This window comes from Hevea brasiliensis, chromosome 9 (genome assembly GCF_030052815.1).
Source record: "Hevea brasiliensis isolate MT/VB/25A 57/8 chromosome 9, ASM3005281v1, whole genome shotgun sequence".
NCBI lineage: Eukaryota > Viridiplantae > Streptophyta > Magnoliopsida > Malpighiales > Euphorbiaceae > Hevea > Hevea brasiliensis.
Genome location: NC_079501.1, coordinates 90,316,651 through 90,336,539, shown reverse-complemented (window position 1 = coordinate 90,336,539; position 19,889 = coordinate 90,316,651). Strand labels below are relative to the sequence as shown.

Sequence of the window (19,889 nt, the reverse complement as noted above, 5' to 3'; positions counted from 1 at the left end):
TCATTATCATTATATGGCCCCTCCAAACCAAACAATAATCACAAAATCAGACAACTCAATTATAAGACTTCAAAACTAATATTTTTCAAAAACTATTCAAACTAACTTTAAAAATTCTATAAACCTGCCCCGCGGTCCTTAACAATATTATAAGGCTATTGTAATAGGAATTGTAATTCTCTTATCATCTACGAATATTTTATAAATTTTATTCTAACCAGGTACAAGGCAAAAATTGGGTAATATAGAGTTCAAGTTTACCTATGCCAAATCTGACAACTGGAACGCGTCCAGAATGTCTGAAAATGGTGGGCTAGCCTATAATCTTGACTCGGTTCTGAAATGGTTCCAGCAACTTATCTGCTTGGCCAGAAATTGCAGATCCGGCGACAATCGAATTTCCATGAAATGAAAGTACATACGCGAAGTTCACAATACCATATATATTTATATATATATATATATATATAAATATATATATATATATATATATATATATATATATATATATATATATATAATTATTTGAAAATTAGGAATGTTACATTCTTCCTCCCTTATAGAAAATTCGTTCCCGAATTTTACACAAGGCAAAACAATGACATGTAGTTGCATATCAAACTTATGAGTACTTGTTGTGCATATCCCGCTCTAACTTCCAAGTGCATTCCTCTATAGATTAACTCCTCCACAAGACTAACCATAGGAATTTGCCTTGACCAAAGTTGTCTCATCTGATAGTCTACTATTATCATAAACTTACTCTGACTGGGTCATCCACTGACGATTGCCAGCAGTGGTATCCTCACCCTTATCTAGTGCAATTATACTGTCAAAACTCACCTTTATGTACTCGTGCCTAGCACCAGATAGGCATAACACTTAGACCCATACTGATAGAAATATAGTGTTTCTTGGAGAACATATTTCCATGGCAGACCTCAACATTTCTGCTAACTCTATTTCACACTTTTATGTACTCCACGAAAATCAAGACACTAACTGAGGTACTCTTATATTTTCCGAGGTATAACTCAGAATCTAGAAACAAAGAAATACAGAAAAAGACAAAACAGAATCCTATACTCCTCATGTAATATCCTAACAAGACTCCTTTTACACTCCCAAGTATATTCTTTCCCATGAATCTGGAGCCTAAGCTCTGATACCACATTTGTCACGACCCAACCTATGGGCCGAACCGGCACTAGAACCTGAGCCAACCTAAAGCTCCCGAGACCCGTAGTAAGCCTAACTATTCCTCAACCCAACTCTAAGGCCAATTTGGGCCCAAATTCAAGAATTCAATCGGACAGAGTCCGACCATAAAATGGACCATTTAACGGAGAGTTTTTGACTCGCCCGACCTGTAAACATAATATATAATAAATTGGGGAGCTCAGCTCACCCTCCACATAATCAAAATATCATAACTCAAATGGGAGCTCAGCTCCCTCATCCAATCCCATCATACATACAGTTAAAAATTTTACAGGTCCAACATAACTTTTATAATACAGACCCAACATAAAAATAAGTACTTCTAACACATGTGGAGTCTAGAAATTAACTCAATTATACAAAATACATTAAATACTATAAATGGACGTGCGAAGAAGAAGAGCAGGTTAGCCACAATAAATAATCCTCTTGTAGCCTAGAAAAATAGATGAACAGGAGTGAGCGTTCAACTCAGAGAGTAAAATATTAATTTTAACTATAATCTCTATAGATATCTAAAGCTAATGCACCCTGTGGAGTGAAATACAACATCATCAATATTTTTATATCATAACAGCAAAAAGGCAATTTGGAGCACTCACACACCCAACACTGTCAAACAATACATATATGGGAGCTGATCCCCTATACAGCCCTCTTAATCCAACCTCTGCCAGCGAGTGTCTCTCAAGCCAGACTTTCGCTTAATAAATCAAATGCGGGGTCCCAGCGAGTGTCTCTCAAGCCGTGTCTACCCCGAAGGACTGGGTCCCAGTGAGTGTCTCTCAAGCCGTGTCTACCCATCCTGTCCATATCCAATACCATACCACACGCACGCCACGCACACACACTACTCCAAATTACCACAAACAACATCCATGGCACTTCAACAATTATGAATGCAATATAAAACGTGCCTAGTGTTTAACTACATAGATACATATTTATAAGTGATGCATGGGCATGCTTGAACATATAATAATATCGAAATTACAATTAAAATTAATATTTTACTCACAAACTTGAACCGAGGTCACTGCGGCGGCTGGGCGGAGGAGGAAGGCTGTCCCGGCTCACCTGACAATTTTATTATAATTATTTAATATATTTGACTCAATACAAGTTTAGAAAAGACCAAAGCCACCCTAAGTTGTGCTGAAAATCTGGTAGAGTCTCCCCTATACCTATGACCTACCCAACCTGCAAAATGGTTCAAATAATACTTCTAAACTCAACCCATATCTCATTATCATTATATGGCCCCTCTTGGGCCCTCCAAACTAAGCAATAATCACAATATTAGATAACTCAATTATAAGACTTCAAAACTAATATTTTTCAAAAACTAAGGCTAATGATATTTATGAATACTCAACAAAATAAATTATGTAAAGAGGGTGTATCCACCATCTAACATGTATCAATCATTGACTAAAGATGCAAATTTATTCAATTGAGTAAATTGGTTATTGAAGTTAACAACTTCCTTATCTTTCCTTACAGATTAGATTAACCAAGAAGTGCTCTGCAATTAATCCTTTATCATCATACTCAATCTAAGACTAGAGCAACTTATAATTAAGTTTAATGGTAGCATTATTCATTAGAAAGACATCCCAATTCAAGGTAACAAACTCATTCAGCATGGTTCATTTAACCTAGACACTCATCTTTATAATAAAGTAGATCATTATATGCTACTTATAATCAGATTATTCAAACTATTATGTACTCAAATTATCTTAACTTAGCAATATATTTTCATGCACAATGAATTAATTGGCCAACCTAACTAATCGTACATTTAACATTCATAACGTAAATTAAAAGATAAGTGATATTCAATATGTAACACCCCTATTTGCATAGTCTACTGTTCTGGTGACCGGTGTCGGTTCGGATAATTAAGGGGATTAGAACCACATTTAAGACAACTAGATAAGCCATAAACACAAATAATTAGTAATTGTCAATTAGTTAAGTATAAATAAGAAAAACAGAACATAAGAAGTTAAACGAGCCGAGAGTTACAGCGATGGGTGACCTTCAAGGGAATGACTGCGAAGTCGATTTAAACTCAAATTTCGAACCGTAAAATGTGACGCCGCGGTCCTTAGGACCATTACGAATATAGTGAAAAAAAGAAATCACAAAAAAGAATTGTTAAGCCAGTCAAATAATTAGGTCAGGGAGCCGAAAGAAATATTGAATTATTTGCAAACCGGGTTGAACCGGCGAGGGGCAATTTGGTCAATTGACCCCGAGAGCTGACTCCTGACCTAACTGTCAAATAAAATCAGAGAAAAGAAAATTTTGGAGTCGGAAATTAAATTAAAGAACTAAAGAAAAAAAAATGAAAAAAAATAGGAAAAAGAAAAAGTTGAAAAAGTGAAAAAGGTTTATTACATCATGCATGACATCATGCATGATGCAATAAACTTAATAATTAAGAATTTAAAAATTATGGGATAATTATGTATTAATTTAGCTAAAATTTATAAAAGAAAAGAAAAGAAAAAAATTGTCTTCCTCACCCATTTTTGCCGTCTCTCACCTTTCACCTTCTCCCTCTCAAAATCCTCCATTAAAGCTTGTGTGTAAGTTTTTAAAACCCCAAATTTTCCCATAAACTCCCCAAAAATTATGGATTACACCTTGCTCTTGCAACTTGGGAAGGAGAACTAAGGAAAGAAAAGTGAAGAAAGTGAAAGATTTGAAGATTGAAAATTCAAAGAAAGGTTAGTAAGCTAAACTTAAAATTTCTATTTGAATTAATTGTGTTTATAGTTTAATTAGCTTAGAATTATGCTTAAAATAAAAAGAAATTAATTGTTGGAGGATTAAAACAAAATTCATCCAGCTAGGGTTTTGATGTGTGTGCATGAATTTGATGGACTTAAAGGTGTATGTGAGCTTGATTGAGTTGAAGAAGCATGTATATAGGCATTGAATTAGTTAAATGCAACAACTTAGTGAGTTAGGGTTTGGCACCTAGGGTTTAGAGGCAAAAATTTGGAGAAATGGTGAGATGATGTGTTTGACCTAGTTTGAAGTGAGAAATGGTCATTTGGGACCAAATGAAGTGTATTGAAAGTGTTTGAATTAAGGTTAAATTCGGATTGAGTATGATCATGCTGCTGGCAGTAGGACCAAGTTTCCTTTGAGGGACCAAAAATGAAAATTTACAAGTCCAATTAGTATGAGACTAATTGGGAATGAAAATAGACACTAAATGACACAATTTTCATTTAGGAACCATGCCCAAAAAGTGACCAAAACCTAGTGAACAAATTGACCAAATAAGAAAAATCTCAGTCTGCCCTGTACAAAATGACCAAATGACATTTGGCCATAACTTGAGCTAGGCAGGTCTAAATGACCTGAAATTTTATCAGTGGATAGTTGAGGTATAGACCTAAAACTTTCATGAAGAACATAAACCCAAATTATGCTATTAACCTAGTCATTTGGCCACCCAAATTTGGTGACCTAAAACTGCCAGAACCAAAATTTACCCAGAAATCTGGGTTAAGTCCAATCTAGCAGCCATGGTTCAAATGGCTATAACTTGAGCTACAAAACTCCAAATGGAGTGATTCAAAAAGGAGAATTTAGTTAAGACAATAGGGAACATTTTCTATGGAGAAAGTTTTGCCAAATTCTAACAGTAAAATGACCAATGGAACAGTGCAACTTAAGATACCAAAACTGAAAATTTGCAAATTGGCCTAAAAGACTTAGAATTTGAGTAAACAACCAAAACTAACAAATTTAGTAACCAAAATGTGGTATGTGAATGAAGTTGGAATTCCCATACCTATTAAGTCTTAGAAAGTCAACAAATTGACTTGAATAGTATCATGAATAGTAACTCCAAAATGAAAATTTCCAAGAATGTTAGTTTAAGCATATTTGGGCTAGAATTAAGTATTTATGAATTAATTATTGGATTTATTGTGAAATAAGATACTGAAACACTATAAATTTTGTGTTTCAACTGAAAAAGACCAGGAAGGCCTAGAGGCGACGAAGTCCAGGTTTGTGCACAAAAATTTTTAAATTATAGTTTTCATAATGGAAATTGATTTGTTATACATTGTGAATGTTTTTTTTGTTCATTATGACTTTTGAGAATGTTGTGTTGCCTATTTTACAATGGAAATTTGAAATGAAAAATTATTTATTGATTTGTATGAAATATTTGAACAATATGGTTTTGAATTTAGTTATGGCTTTGAAAATATTATTTAAAAAATAGTGTGTTGCCTACTTTGTAAATGAAAAGTTTAGAATGAAATATGATTTGTGAATTGTATAAAATATTTCAATAACTTGATTTAAATTGTTTTTAATTCACACTTGGCATGACAACATTAATATGTTCCTCCTCCACTTGTGGGGTGAGTTTGATATTTGATCACTTTCCTCTCTTTCTGGCTTCCCAGTCTGAGGGATGAGTTTGGATGAGTACTCATTAGCTAGCTAGCCACCTCCCTCATTGATTTCGATTAGTGGGGTGAGTTTGCCTTATCGTGGTGTACAACACGACATGTTTGGAAATTTTGTGTCATGGCCTAAGTTGTGTTGTTGTTTGGCAACACTATATTTATTAAATTGTTTGATCAAGTTGTGTTATATTAAGCTTTGAAAATTATGATTTGTTATAAATGTGATTTGAGAAAAAAAATCGTGAAATGCGATTATAAGATTCTTGAATGTTGATTTATTCATAAATGTTTTATAGTATGCATTTTATGCGTTATTATGCACCACTGAGTATTTATATACTCAGCGATAGCTTTAACTTACTGTCGCAGATAGAGACAAGAACATAGCAGCAGAGCGAGCTGCTACAGTTAGAGAAGAGCATAATTAAAGAATTTTTGTACGGGTATTTTTCTATACCCTGGTAGTTTAGTTTGATGTAAATATGATAGTATGCATATGTATCTTTGTAATTTGAGCAGTTGTACAGATAAAATTGTAATAATTTTATTTTTGAGATTTTACATCTGTAAATTAACTTATGATTGTAAATTAATGATTTAAAATGTAATGTGCATGAGTTATGAAATGTTTTGAGATATTAATTCTTGATTTGAAATTTGGATTTTGAATTGAAGTGTTGCTATTGTTGTTGATTTGAAGTTTGGTGGTTGCAATTGGAGTTGTGATTGAAAAATATATTGGGAGTGTTTCTATTTTTAGGTTTTGAAGAACTGTTTTCTCAAAATACAGACGGCACTCTGCCGAAATTTTTGTAAAAATTGCGGAGATGTTAAATATCCAAAAATTTGATTTATGTTTGGACTCTAAATGAAGGTTTTTAAAATTTGAAAAAAAAAAAATTTACTCATCAATTCCAAAATGAACGAAAATTGTTTTAAAATCTCTTGTAGTATATTTAATGGGTTACCGGTAGGTGAAGTACGGTAATTCATTAGATGTACTATGGGAACATGTTACATCTTATGAGGAGTAGGGTGTGACACAATAGATAACAAATATGGATTTTATTAAAATCAAATCAAAGTCTCATGGTGACATGTTTCATGACTTCAACTATCTCCCTACTAAATTATAAAACTACTCACACATAACTAAGAAGATTAAACATAAACAAATTAACAAAAGTAGAGAGAAAAGCATGCTTCCCCTTTTAAAAGTAATTCAACAACTTGGATTTGATGTTGATGATAATGCTACACACTACAAAGAATGTAGAAGCGGTCCACAAGCCAAAAAAAAAGAAGAAGAAATCATACTAACAACTAGATTAAGCAGCTGATATCTTTGAATGCACAAAGAAGGAATTTGGCCACTATGAGTAAAAGAGAATTCAAAAGCTTTGGATTTGTATTTTGGACCCTTTTTATAGAGAAAAATAGGTTAACTAAGACTCTAGATTTAATTTTAAAGTCCTCGTTGTATTCTAACTTAAAACTCTCTCAAAAGTCCTAGTTAAAGTAGGAAAACAAGTTAAAAACAACTCTCCTTGTATAGATCTACCGCTTGCATGATCTTAGGGACCCACATACCTCTATTTTATTTATTTTGAGCCTTAAATAAAATAATTAGACCTACCATATTTGAAGTGCCATGAATATAAATTGAAGTTTGGAAGTTGGGTGGAATGAAAAATTGTGAGTGTTGTTTCATTGTAGGAATTATGGACTTATGAGTTCAGTGCGTTTAAATAACCATAAGTAGAGCTATGTTGCTCCAATTGGTGTGAGGCCAATTGGAGATGAAACTTAGGACATAATTTAACATTTTTCATGAAGAAACCATGTCCATAAACCAAACCCAAAATGACCAAAAATTGGCTTGAATCTGGGTAACCATATGCTGGACCTGGAAAAATGACCATATGAACAGTAAATGTTCAAATGGCCATAACTCACACTAGAAAGGTCAGAATGACCTGATTTTTGAACCATTGGAAAGCTTAAACATAGGAGAACATTTCTTACGAAGAACTTAGAACCCAATTCTGACCCTAACCTAATCAAATTGCCAACCAAAGTTAGCCCAACAAAATTGCTAGAACCAAAACTACCCAAAAAATCCTGGATATTGACCATCTGACCAGTTGTGGCAAACATGCCATAACTTACTCTACAAAACTGCAAATTCAGTGAAACTAAAGCCAAAGTCTTTATAAGACCTAGAACTATAATTTTGATGTTTTGACCAAAACCCAGAAATGAATGCAACTTAGGGAAATTGCTAGGAGAATTCAGAACTTCCTAATCTGAAAATTCCTGCACTTAGACAAATTGACCATTTGACACCCGAATAGTAATTGAGCCATAACTTTTAGTAGAAAACTCCAATTAAGATGAGCCAAATTGATCTGGAAACTTAAGAAATAGAAATACAATTTTGGTTTAAAAACCTCACTCAATTTTTTAGTGTAAGAACCCCAAATGTGGGTTGCAAAGACTGACCGAACCCAAATTTCTGGATGTACAGGGTTTAGGGGTCCAGGCTAGTTAAACTACCATAACTCCTCCTATATAGTTAAAAATTAGTAATTTTTAACTAGTATGACCAGGACACATAGGGGAACAAATCATATGAAGGACATTAGGCCTAAATATGACTACAACATGTCCAGCCATCTGGACAAAGTGAGACTTCAGAATCTGCTTAGTTCACTGATGAAGAACTAGTCTTAGTAAATTGACCATAACTAGAGCTATAGAATCCCAAATGAAATGATTCAAAATGATATGAAAAGCTAAGACAGAGACCTAAAACTTTATTTTAGAGACCTAGACCCAATTCTAAGCCTAAGTGGTTGGAAATGTATGACAAATATGATAGAAAATTTTGAAATCAATAACTTACAGGGTTTAACACCCTGGACAACCATTTATCAATTGATTATAACTATAGTTATATAACGTCAAATTGAATGATACAAAAGAAAATTAAAGTTAACACATAAATAAACAACTTCTATGAAGGAAGCATGGCCAAATGGATTATACATCTTGGCCAAATAGTTAGAGGAAAATTAAGGCATAAATCTAAAATTTATGAAAGTGGTTAGGAATAACTTAGAATATGAATGGTACCCACTTTAATGACTTAATGAATACCTAAATCATGTGAATGGATAGTTGGAACTTGTATTCCTATCACAAATGGAACTCATAATATATTAGCAATACAACTTAAAATATGAAAAATTTTTAACATAAAGGAAACATTAAATGTGTAAATGAAGTGAAGCCAGACTTAGGACTTATGTTCCCATTATAAATAGAATAATGAGGATACATTGTACAATAAATAGTACAAGAGTGGAAATAATGTGAATTTCAAATACTTAGCATGTAAAACACTTTTTGCATTGTGAATAATAATTCATATAAGTATTGTAATGAATGAATACATCATATAAATGTGTGAATGAGACATTTGTTCCCATCATGAGAGAAAGGAAAATAATTCGATGTACAAATAGTACATGAAAATCGATGGATGTGAATTGCAATTAACGCGAATGGTATGATGAATGCATAAGTTGTGTAAAAAAAAAAAGAGATTTAGAGAGTTATGCTTCTACTATGAATAAAACTAAAATACTATGAACTATAATTGGAATATATAATGAAATAATAAAACTTATGAACATTTAATGGTACTAATGTGCCCATGTATTGCCTAGACACATGTGTCAGATTGGATAGATTGGCATGCCAATAGGGTATTGTTTGAGCAGTACTGTGTAAGGCTTTATGCCTGTATTTATGACTTTATGCCCGCCTTCATGGCTTGTATGTCCGATTTTCTGTTACCATGACTTTTTAGCCATATTGATTGCATACGTGGTTGACGTTCCGTATTTCACGTCTCATGGTATGATGGCCCGAAACACCACGATGTCCAGTGCCCAGTGACCCGCTTATCCAGTTTAGTCAGCCTGTCATAGGTTACTTGGGTAGTGAAATAAGTTAAGAATATTATGAATTAATCATATTAGAAATTAAATAAATGAGTAAGAGATACCCGAAATGAACTAGATTAGCTATAAAATTTTATTTATTATGAAATGTTTTAAAACATAAGAAAATGTGAAATATAGCGATAAAATGATTAGTAAAATAAATTTAACTTAAATAAATATTACAAATGCATCTTCTATAATACTATGAATATAAGTTTTAATATTTTAATTAATTTTGTATAATATATATATATATATATATATATATATATATATATATATATATATATATATATATATATATATATATATATATATATATATATATATTACTGTGAAATTAAGAGATAAGCGCTTCCAATATATATATATATATATATATATATATATATATATATATATATATATATATTACTGTGAAATTAAGAGATAAGCGCTTCCAAAGAATGTCAAGAATGACAAAACATATTTAATATTAAAATTCTATATGAAATCAAAATAATTTTTGACTACATGAATTAGGCTTTATTTTTATCTTTATTTGTATATTATTTCCTTGTTGTATTATTGCACCACTAAACAGAAATCCTTAGCGCGATGGATTGTTTCCTTCGTGCAGGTATTGAAACTGAAACTCAGTGGACATTAAACTGGGATTTTTGGAGTCTGGATCTGCAAAAGTGTCAAAAGTGTTCAGGGTTGTCACCTCCTCAGCAATGCATGTAGATAGGGTTTACAAAAGTCATATTATGTATTTTATGCATTATAATTAATTATTATGTTGAAATGTAAATTATGGAATTGTAAATTATGTAATTAATTTGTATATCATGTAAACTATGAATTTATGTAATTAGTTTGTAAATTATATAATTAATGGAAATTTGAGAATTTTGATATATGAATTGAGCATGAAAATGAGTTGCAAGAATTGAATGTAAAATGATTATGATGAGCATGGATAAGATTTTTATTGTAAAACATTATTGAAAATTTCAAGCAGGTAAATAGTGAAATACGCCAACTGAAAATAAAATAGGGGAAATTCCGCTAGTTTCTCTTTAGAATAATAATTGATAATAAAATATAACGAGAATAAATTATTAAAGGAATAAAGTAAGATAAGATAGGGTACTCTGATATCGAGTGTGACATACCTTGCTCGAATACACCATAGACGGGTGAGGGGTGTTACAAAGTAGATTTTGACCTTTGAAATTTAATGTCAACCGGGTTTAAAGGCTTTTTTTATTTGTTGTAGAAAATATAGAATAAATATGTTAAATGAGTTTTTTAATTTTAAAGTCAGAATTTTTTTATGAAATTGTAGAGTTTTAATTATTGTATAAAATAAAAAAATCAAATATGTTTAGTATTACTATTAAAATTATTATTAATTTTTTTTAAATATATTAATTATAAAGCATTAAAATTTAATTTAAAAATAAATTTAACATTTGGCCTTTAAAATTTAATGTCAATCAAGTTCAAAGACTTTTCTGTGCTACAGAAAATATGTAGTAAGTATGTTTGGTGATTTTTCTAATTTTAAAGTTAAAATTTTTTGTCATATGAAATCACAGAGTTTTAATAATTGTGGATGTGACTCAATAAGAAATATAATTTTTAAAATTTTTAATATAATTAATAAAAATGATATAAATGTTACATGAAAGAGATTAATATAAATTTTATATGTGATATTTTAATTTTTTTTATTTTTTAATATGATAATATCACATATTAAATTTTTAATTAAAAATTTAATATAAAATTTTAATATTATTAAATTAAAATCTTTAATAAATATTTTTAAATTAAAATTGATTGATATTTTATGAATTATGGAGCAATACCCTACCTACTACATCTACTAGATTTTTTTGAAAGATAAATGATGTGATCTGTAGGGAGAAAAACTGACCTTGCAGGGTTCCCACATTATAAATGTGAATTCCAACAACTCCTTGAAAACTTGGTACTTCTCCATTTATTGTTTTAGTTTTTTTTAGTTAAGTTAAAAAAATTAAATGATTTTTTTTAAAAGAAAAATATTAAATAAATTTAAAAAAATTTTTAATTATTAATTAAAATATAATTATATAATATATATATATATATATAATAAATAAATTATTTCTTATATCTTACACCATAAATTTACGGTTATGATAGTAAAAATTCTTAAGTTTATAACGTCTGTGTTTAGTATATAATTTTTTAATTTACTTACCAATAATTATTGGGTAAAAAAAAGGTTAATTATATTTTTTAATAAATTAACTTTTTATGTACGACAAAAATGACATTAAAAAAAATCTTGATAAATAAAGATAAAGTCAATTTCACCTGTAATTTCTACGAAAATTGCGGGGAAGCAAAGCAAGTTGATTGTGTTGGATAATCTTATTGGGTTATAGAACTCATAAATCTTTCTCACATTAATTTTTTTAATTATTATAATCTTTTGAAATAAAAAAAAAACATAATTATCTAAAATTAATTTAAAATTATTAAATTTATAATTTTGAACATTTTAAAATTCTGTTAATGATATTTTATATATGTATATAACAATATCTTTTTAAATAAATTTTTTGGTGATGCTAAAAAAAGTGAATTATTTAAAAAAAATATTAAATGATTGAATTTGAATTGAAAAATTGAGTTGATCTGTATTGTTGATAGTTTGATTGGTTAGCCGGATTGTTGGCTAAGCTATTGTTGTCTCATATTTTTGCAATGTTTTTCCTTATATATAAGTTTTCTAAGAAACTTTTGGATCTTCCACTCTCTCACTCAAAAAAAAAAAAAAAGTAGATTAGCAATTAATTTTTGTAATGAATTCTAATCCTTTGCGATTAGTAACAGGTTTTATAACTAATTAATTTCGTTATAATTTTCAAATAAAATTATATAAAAGAACACTTTAGCAATGAAATATTAATAATGAATTTAGCATCTGTTGCTAAAATTTGTTATAGATCAATATTATGAAAATATTTGAATATAAATTTAGTAATAAATTTATAAATTCATTGCTAATTTTACAACAGACTTATAAAATTTGTTTTCAATAACAACAAATTCTTAATTCATTCTATTTTTATAAAATTAAAAAAGTCATATTTATAAACACAACACTATAATTTAAAGGATTTTTTTTAATATGAAAACTCGCTGTTATATATTAAAAAAATTTTTTGTGAAATAAAACTAAATTTCAAATATATTTTTTTAGTGACAAATTAATGTTAAGTAAAGTAATAAAAATAAAATATAAGAAAAAAAATTCAGAGATAGATTATTAAAATTACCTATTTACACCTAGTATTTTTTTCTTTTCATTATCTTTGAATGTCTTCGGAAGCCCTGTGCATAAATCTCATTTATGCATTTTAAAGACAAATAGCTTCACAGTTTGCTGAACTTGCAGCCAAAAGCCACAGCTTTTTCACTAAATTATGCTAATGGAGACAATTTTAGTTCAGCGGAGGCCAAATTGAGAGAGTAAAAAGGTGAGCATCTAACAGAGAAAATCCATTGTTGTACATGTGTGAGTGTATGCAGTAGACTGTGTGGCTATAATTTAATAAATAGTCATGTACTGTGTGGCTATAATTTAATATTGTGAGGGATTTGTGAGTGTTTTGAGGGAGCATATAACTAAATGTATAAGCTCTTTGATTTTTTTTTTATTAGCAAAATAAAATTTTATTAATATGATAAAAAAACTAAGAAAAACTTAACATGATACATTTATTAAAATTACACAAACAAGCTTTCTGAGTCTCAAAATTACACGTACAAGCTTTCTGAATCTCAAAATTACACGTACAAGCTTTCTGATGTGTGGATACTTCCAGGCCACTTCAAACACGCAATCGATACTTTGGCACCGCAACCAAATGGTTAGCTCTAGGCATCGAGAGGCCAAATATCTCACTCATGTCCAACTCATTAGGCAACACACCATCTGGGAGCTCCCAGTTAAAACAATGCACTAATTGAGCCAAAACAAATCGAGTGATGGTTAATCCCAGTTGCATTCCAGGGCATCCTCTGCGCCCAGAACCAAATGGGAGAAGCTGAAAATCGTGTCCTCGAAGGTCTATACTTGTATCAGCAAACCTTTCTGGCAAAAATTCTTCTGCATTATCCGACCAGGCATTAGGATCTCGTCCAATTGCCCAAGCATTCACTATAATTCTTGCATTCTTCGGTATATGATACCCATCAATTATTGTCTCCTCCATGCAGTTACGAGGAAGTAGCAGTGGCCCGACAGGATATAACCTCGAGCTTTCTTTTATAACCATATCTAAATATGGAAGATTGAACAAATCTTTCTCCTCCACCATTTTATCCAATCCAAAAACAGTCTGCAACTCATCTTGTAGACGTTTCATTGCAGCAGGATGTCTGAAGAGTTCTGAGAGTGTCCACTCAATGCTAGTGGCCGAAGTGTCAAATGAAGCTACGATCATGTCTATTAAGATAGCTTTTATGTTGGTTCTATCGAGCGTGTAAAGCACCTCTTCATTGGATGTCATGGGTTGGTTCATCAAAGAAAGTAACACATCAACGAAATCCTTCATTTGCTGCTTCTTTTTCCATCGAGCTGCCCTTTCATGTTCACAAATTATCTTCTCCAAGATTGTGTCCATTGCCTTGCTAAATGACTTCATACGTTTTGTCAATCCCTGTATACAAATAAGTAAAATTCAAAATCATCCCATGGAAATTCTGCCCACCTCCAAATAAAATTTGGAAAGAAAAAAACTCTAAATAAAATAAACAGTATTAAAATTAAAAGAAAAAAAAAAAAAAAAAAAAGAAAGAAGGAAACATAGTAAAAAATTTCCATGAGAATGTAATAGCAAATGGCAAAACACCTGAAGATCAAATGCTCCTAAAAAAGGAACATAGTCAGCAATATTGAAAGCTCCTGCCAAGTTCAAATTCTCCTTAGCCAGCGGCTTTAAATCAAATTCACTATTTTTAGCTTCCCCAAAAACCATCCTGCAAGTCATGTTCTGAATCAGGTCTCCCACACTGAAACTAATATCCACAACCTCACGCGCCGCCGCAGCTTTCTTCAGCGAATCAAACAGCAACCCCACCTCCTCCCTCCTCATCGGAGCAAAGTACTCAATTTTCGACGCAGAAAGAAGTTGTGAAGTGCACAATTTCCTGACGCTACGCCAGTAAGGGCCATACTCCGAAAAAGCCATGCCCTTGTTGCCATAGGACATGTAAAGGGAAGCTTGTAACATGGGACGGCTAGCGAATAATAAGTCGTGGGTCTTGAGAAATAGCTCGGCAGCTTGTGGTGATGATACAACAATGGCGAGCACAGAGCCTAGTCTCATGGACATGATAGGTCCATACTTTTTGGCTAACTGACGAAGGGATCGATGGGGGAGTTTGCCTAGCATGTGGAGGTTACCGATGATTGGTAAGGCTGGGGGTCCAGGAGGTAGCTGCGGGTCATTTTTTCGTTGTCTCCGTGGCCGGAATGAGGCAGCGCATAGACTGCAAATGAATGATCCCAGCAGAATCACTAGTATGGCTAAGATGAAAGGAGACATTACGGGCAGCGGGTTGAGTATGGGCTGGGAGAAAAGAATAGAAAGGTTACCTCTCAGTTTGTTCTGTGTTGACGGCTGATATACGAAAATTTTTAGACAAGTTCAGTTTTTCATTTTTTTTCATTTTTTTAAAATTTTTTTTTTTAATTGTGGCGGCGGGTCGAATGAGCTGTGAATAACTGTGTGCCATCAAATTTGAAAATCGGACCGGATCAGTTGGCTAGATCAATTTAACTGAGAATCAGACCAGAAATTAAGATTTTAAAAATTGAATAAAATTGATTTGAATTAACCGAATAATCAAAATAATCAACGATTCAGAAATTTAATAGGGTTTAAACTGATTTTTTTGGTTCGATCTACTTAACAAAAAAATTTTACAATAGGCAACAAGAAGGTATTGAATACAAGATCAAGCAATTATTTTTGAGCCAATAAACCACTAACACTATTATTTTATAATTATTTGAAATATATATATATATATATATATATATATATATATATATATATATATATATATATATATTATTAATTTAAAATGATTAATAACTTTTTTTTAATCATTCACTTGCAATTTTAATAATTAAAGATATTAATAATTTATTATATTAATATGTTTATTTAAATTATTTCTATTATTATTACCATTATTATTGTATAAAATTTTTTCATTTATTATTTTATATAAAAGATATTAATGTTTATTTTTCATTAATACGAATAAATTATTATAAAAAATTTCAATGTTATACTTTTTTGTTGTAAATAATTAAATGGTATTATTTACAAATTTTAATTAAATATCTAAATTATTTTTTAAGAAATTGCATATTAAATTTAACTAAATCTTTTTAATAATTATTTATAAAATATATAAAAATATTAATAATAATAAAATATATTATTAAAAAACTTATAATATTTATTTAATAATATATTAATTTAATTTCATTTAACCTTAAACCCTTAATATTTTTTTTTTGTCTTTTTCAATTCTTTTAACAGCTGGGGTCTGAAAACCTTGTTTTAGTCATCAGATAAAGGTCACAAGTCTAACATGTAGTAATAATTTAGGTTGGTTTATTTTATGCCAAATAATTTATATAGAAAAAATATTTTTTTTATAAATTATTTTTTAAAATATTTTTATTATTTAATTAAAAAAATCTGGTTCATTGTGAAGGCGACAAGATTAGTAGGGCAATATGTTTAATTTAAAATAATTTAAAATATATTTTAATCTTTATAAAATTTAAATATTTTAAATTCAAATGATCCATAAAATTGAAAGTTAGATTAAAAATCAATTTGAAAATCTAAATAACATATATAACTTGATTTGATCAATTTAAACTATAATTCAAAAATTAAATGATTAAAATTAACTTTTCTAAAAATTAATATTTAATTTGAGATGACCTGTAATTTATAAATTAATTTAAAATTGACTTAATTTTTTTAATAATTATTCAAGGGTTAATTATTTAAATTATATTAAAAAAATAATTAACCATTCTAATGCCAAATGAAAAATTATTTTATAAAAATAATATAGGTGTAGTAAAAAATGCCAATTCAATTAGCTTTTTCATTAAATTGTCATTCATATATATTAAGTACAAAAAAATAAAAGAAAATAAATTAAAAAAATATCAAATAAAATGCAAATTCATATTGTTTACTTTTCAGGAATCAATTTGACTGTTTCATAGTTTACGGTTATGCGAATAGGCCAGATATTGAGTAGATCACTTGGGATTATATTCTAGCTTCTCAGATCAAATGATTATGAGAGCTGATTTTACTATATGCAGCTCTGTCAATCTCATGAATACAAGTAATTAAAGGTAAGTGAACTAAAATTGAATGTTCCGATTTCTTAAAAGGAAATTAGAAAAATAAAAGACTGATAAAATAAAGATAAAAAATTACTAGAGTCTGGTTGAGTTGTTGTTGTTGATGTGTTGTTGGGGCCTTTCACGTTGCTGCATATCTGATTCTTATAGTTCTCCTTTGTAGGTACCTGGAAGACACCTTCTCACATTTTGTAGTTACCAACAGTTATTTGTCCACTCCCTAAAATTGCTTGAAACTGTTGTTGACCTCTCATCTTCAGATAACTATACAATAACTTTCCAGATATTTACTTAATAATTACCTTAGGCCATGATTAATTAAATTAATTTTACAAAAGATTATTTTCATTAATTCTTAGGCCTAAAAATAATAAATAAATTATTTTGGGTGTAAACAATCACCCTCTGCACTTGGATTGGCTTACTAAGTCATTCTGACTGGATAAGAACTGATCTTAGATCATCTCTTTGCTGTCTAAAATTCAAAAATAATCCAGTATCTCTTGTGATCTTACTGGGAATTTAAGATTTCAACTGACTTTATCTCATAAGAGTTCAATTTTCTATAGAACTCTAGTCATTGCAAATCACAATTTCCATCTAGTTTCAATTATTGTGAACCTCTTAATTACTACAAACCACGATTCTCGATGGGCACTTAAAACTAATTTAGCTTTTATTCTCACAACAACTACCATCTGATACATGCATTTCATATAGTCATTTAGGTTGAATTTCATAGTCATTTTTATTTATTTGTTAGTCAAGTTTAGTCAATTTTACTAGTTATTTAGTTAATTTTTTGTAATTATAAATTGTTGGATTAATTTATAATTTTATTTTTGTTTTGAAGATAAAATAGTATTTTTGAAAGACTAAAAGGTAATTATGCAAGTAAGGAGTAAGTTCCAGGTCCAAAAATGCCAAAAATTAAAGCCTGAAAATTTGAGATTTTGAAGTTGTCGAAATCCGCATAGAATGCTGCACAGCCTATATAGCTTGTGTATAGAAATTAGAAGAAAATTTGAGACTTGCTGAAAGTTGCATAGGGTAGTGCATAGCTTGTGCACCTGCTTATGTGAGAGCCTAAAAACCAAAAAGTTGAGAATTGCCAAAAGTTGAATAGTTCATGCACAACTTGTGCACCTTCACAGAGAAAAGCTTGAACTTGCCGAGATCTGCACAGGATGTCGCACAGCTTCATCCACAACCTATGCATCTTTATGGAAGATAATTTGAACTTGCTAAAACTTGCACAACTTCATGCATAAGCTATACACTTGTTTATGCAGTTGACCAGAAAAATTGCAAGAGCATGTCGAAACTTGCACAGCCTCCTGCACAAGCTATGCAACTCGCTTGTGCACCTTTACAAAAAATTTCTAGAGCTTAGCAAAATGTGCACAGGGACTTGCATGGCTATGCAAATTAGTTTTTACTCCTTATCTCCAATCTTGACTCTGCATAAGATCCTGCACAGGCATTGCATAACCTGTGCACTTCCTCATTAATTTGCTGAAGGAGGAAATATTCTCACACGTGCAGTGACTTCATATACACCATTTTTAGGCCATCCTAGGATTTCTGTCAGGGGGTATAAAAACCATTCTCACTTCACCTTTTTGCAATAAGGAGACAGATTGGAAAAAAGAAGGAAAGGAGGAAAGGGAGCTGACACTTACCATTTTTTGAATCGAAATTGGATTTTTCTTCTTCTTTCTTCACCATTTTTTGCACTTCTTTTACCGGGTTTCTTCAGTTTTGGTTTATTTTCATGATTTGTTTCCTCTTTTGCTTAGAATCTTTTGTACTAAACATGGATAGTGAGTAGTATTATAAGATTCTTGGGTGTGTAATATTTAAAATATATTGTGGATTTGAGTTGCTTAGTCCAGATTTTATGGTTATTATGAAGTTTTATCTATTTCTTGTGTGCTAATGACATACTTAATGTAGGATCCTATTAAGTTATATTCTTAATCCTTAGTTGAAGCACCAAAAGGAGAAAAATATAGTAATGGATAATAAAAAAATCGGACTTAATTAACTTATATCTAGAAATAGACTAAGGATTAAGAGGGTTAATAGATTTATGGGTCTTGATAAATTTTAAACTCCATGAAAGTAGGATTTAATTAATCGAGGCACTCTTTGTCTCACTCGAAAAAGTTTTCAAAGGATTTGAGAATTAATCTCTTTAAAACACATAATTTTTATATGTTTGGCTATTCAATCAACTCCCAAAATAGCTTAAATACGAGCCTCATGACTCTAGAATTACCTTTTTTTTTTTTTTATCATTGTTGATTATTATTTATTTTTAATTGCTTGTTATTTTAATTCTTGCCATATTGCATTTAGCTCAACTTATTTCTTATAACCTTAGTGAAATTGTCTATTCAAGTTATTTCTTAGTTGAATTTACAAATATACATTTTAATTCCCAATCTCTTCATTTAATTAATTATTAGTCCAATTTAGTTTAGATCAATACATTTTTATATCAAAAATTTAATTTATAACACAACTCTTCGAGGGAAAGATATCTTTTCTATACTACTTGAGTGACCCGTGCACTTACGATTGGGCCACATCACCATCAAATCAAAAGAAAACCAATAAACTTATTTCTTTGTTCCTCACCCTTTCTTTCTCTTTCTCTTCTTCTTCTTTTTCCCATCAGCGCACTTCCTTGCACTGTGCAATTGCCTTCACCGACATTCCATCGTTATTAACGCCATTGCCATTCACTTCCTTGCT

At 30.3% G+C, this 19,889-nt stretch overlaps 1 protein-coding gene across 1 annotated transcript; it reads right to left on the bottom strand.

The window, feature by feature from the left end:
• Positions 1–13,414: 13,414 nt before the first annotated feature.
• Positions 13,415–15,342, bottom strand: LOC110654917 (cytochrome P450 CYP736A12). Its single transcript, XM_021811047.2, has 2 exons — positions 14,575–15,342; positions 13,415–14,382 (listed from the first exon to the last, which is right to left on the bottom strand). The coding sequence occupies exons 1-2, from the start codon at positions 15,268–15,270 to the stop codon at positions 13,552–13,554; spliced, it is 1,527 nt and encodes a 508-aa protein (XP_021666739.2). The 5' UTR covers positions 15,271–15,342; the 3' UTR covers positions 13,415–13,551.
• Between the last annotated feature and the right edge of the window lie 4,547 nt (positions 15,343–19,889).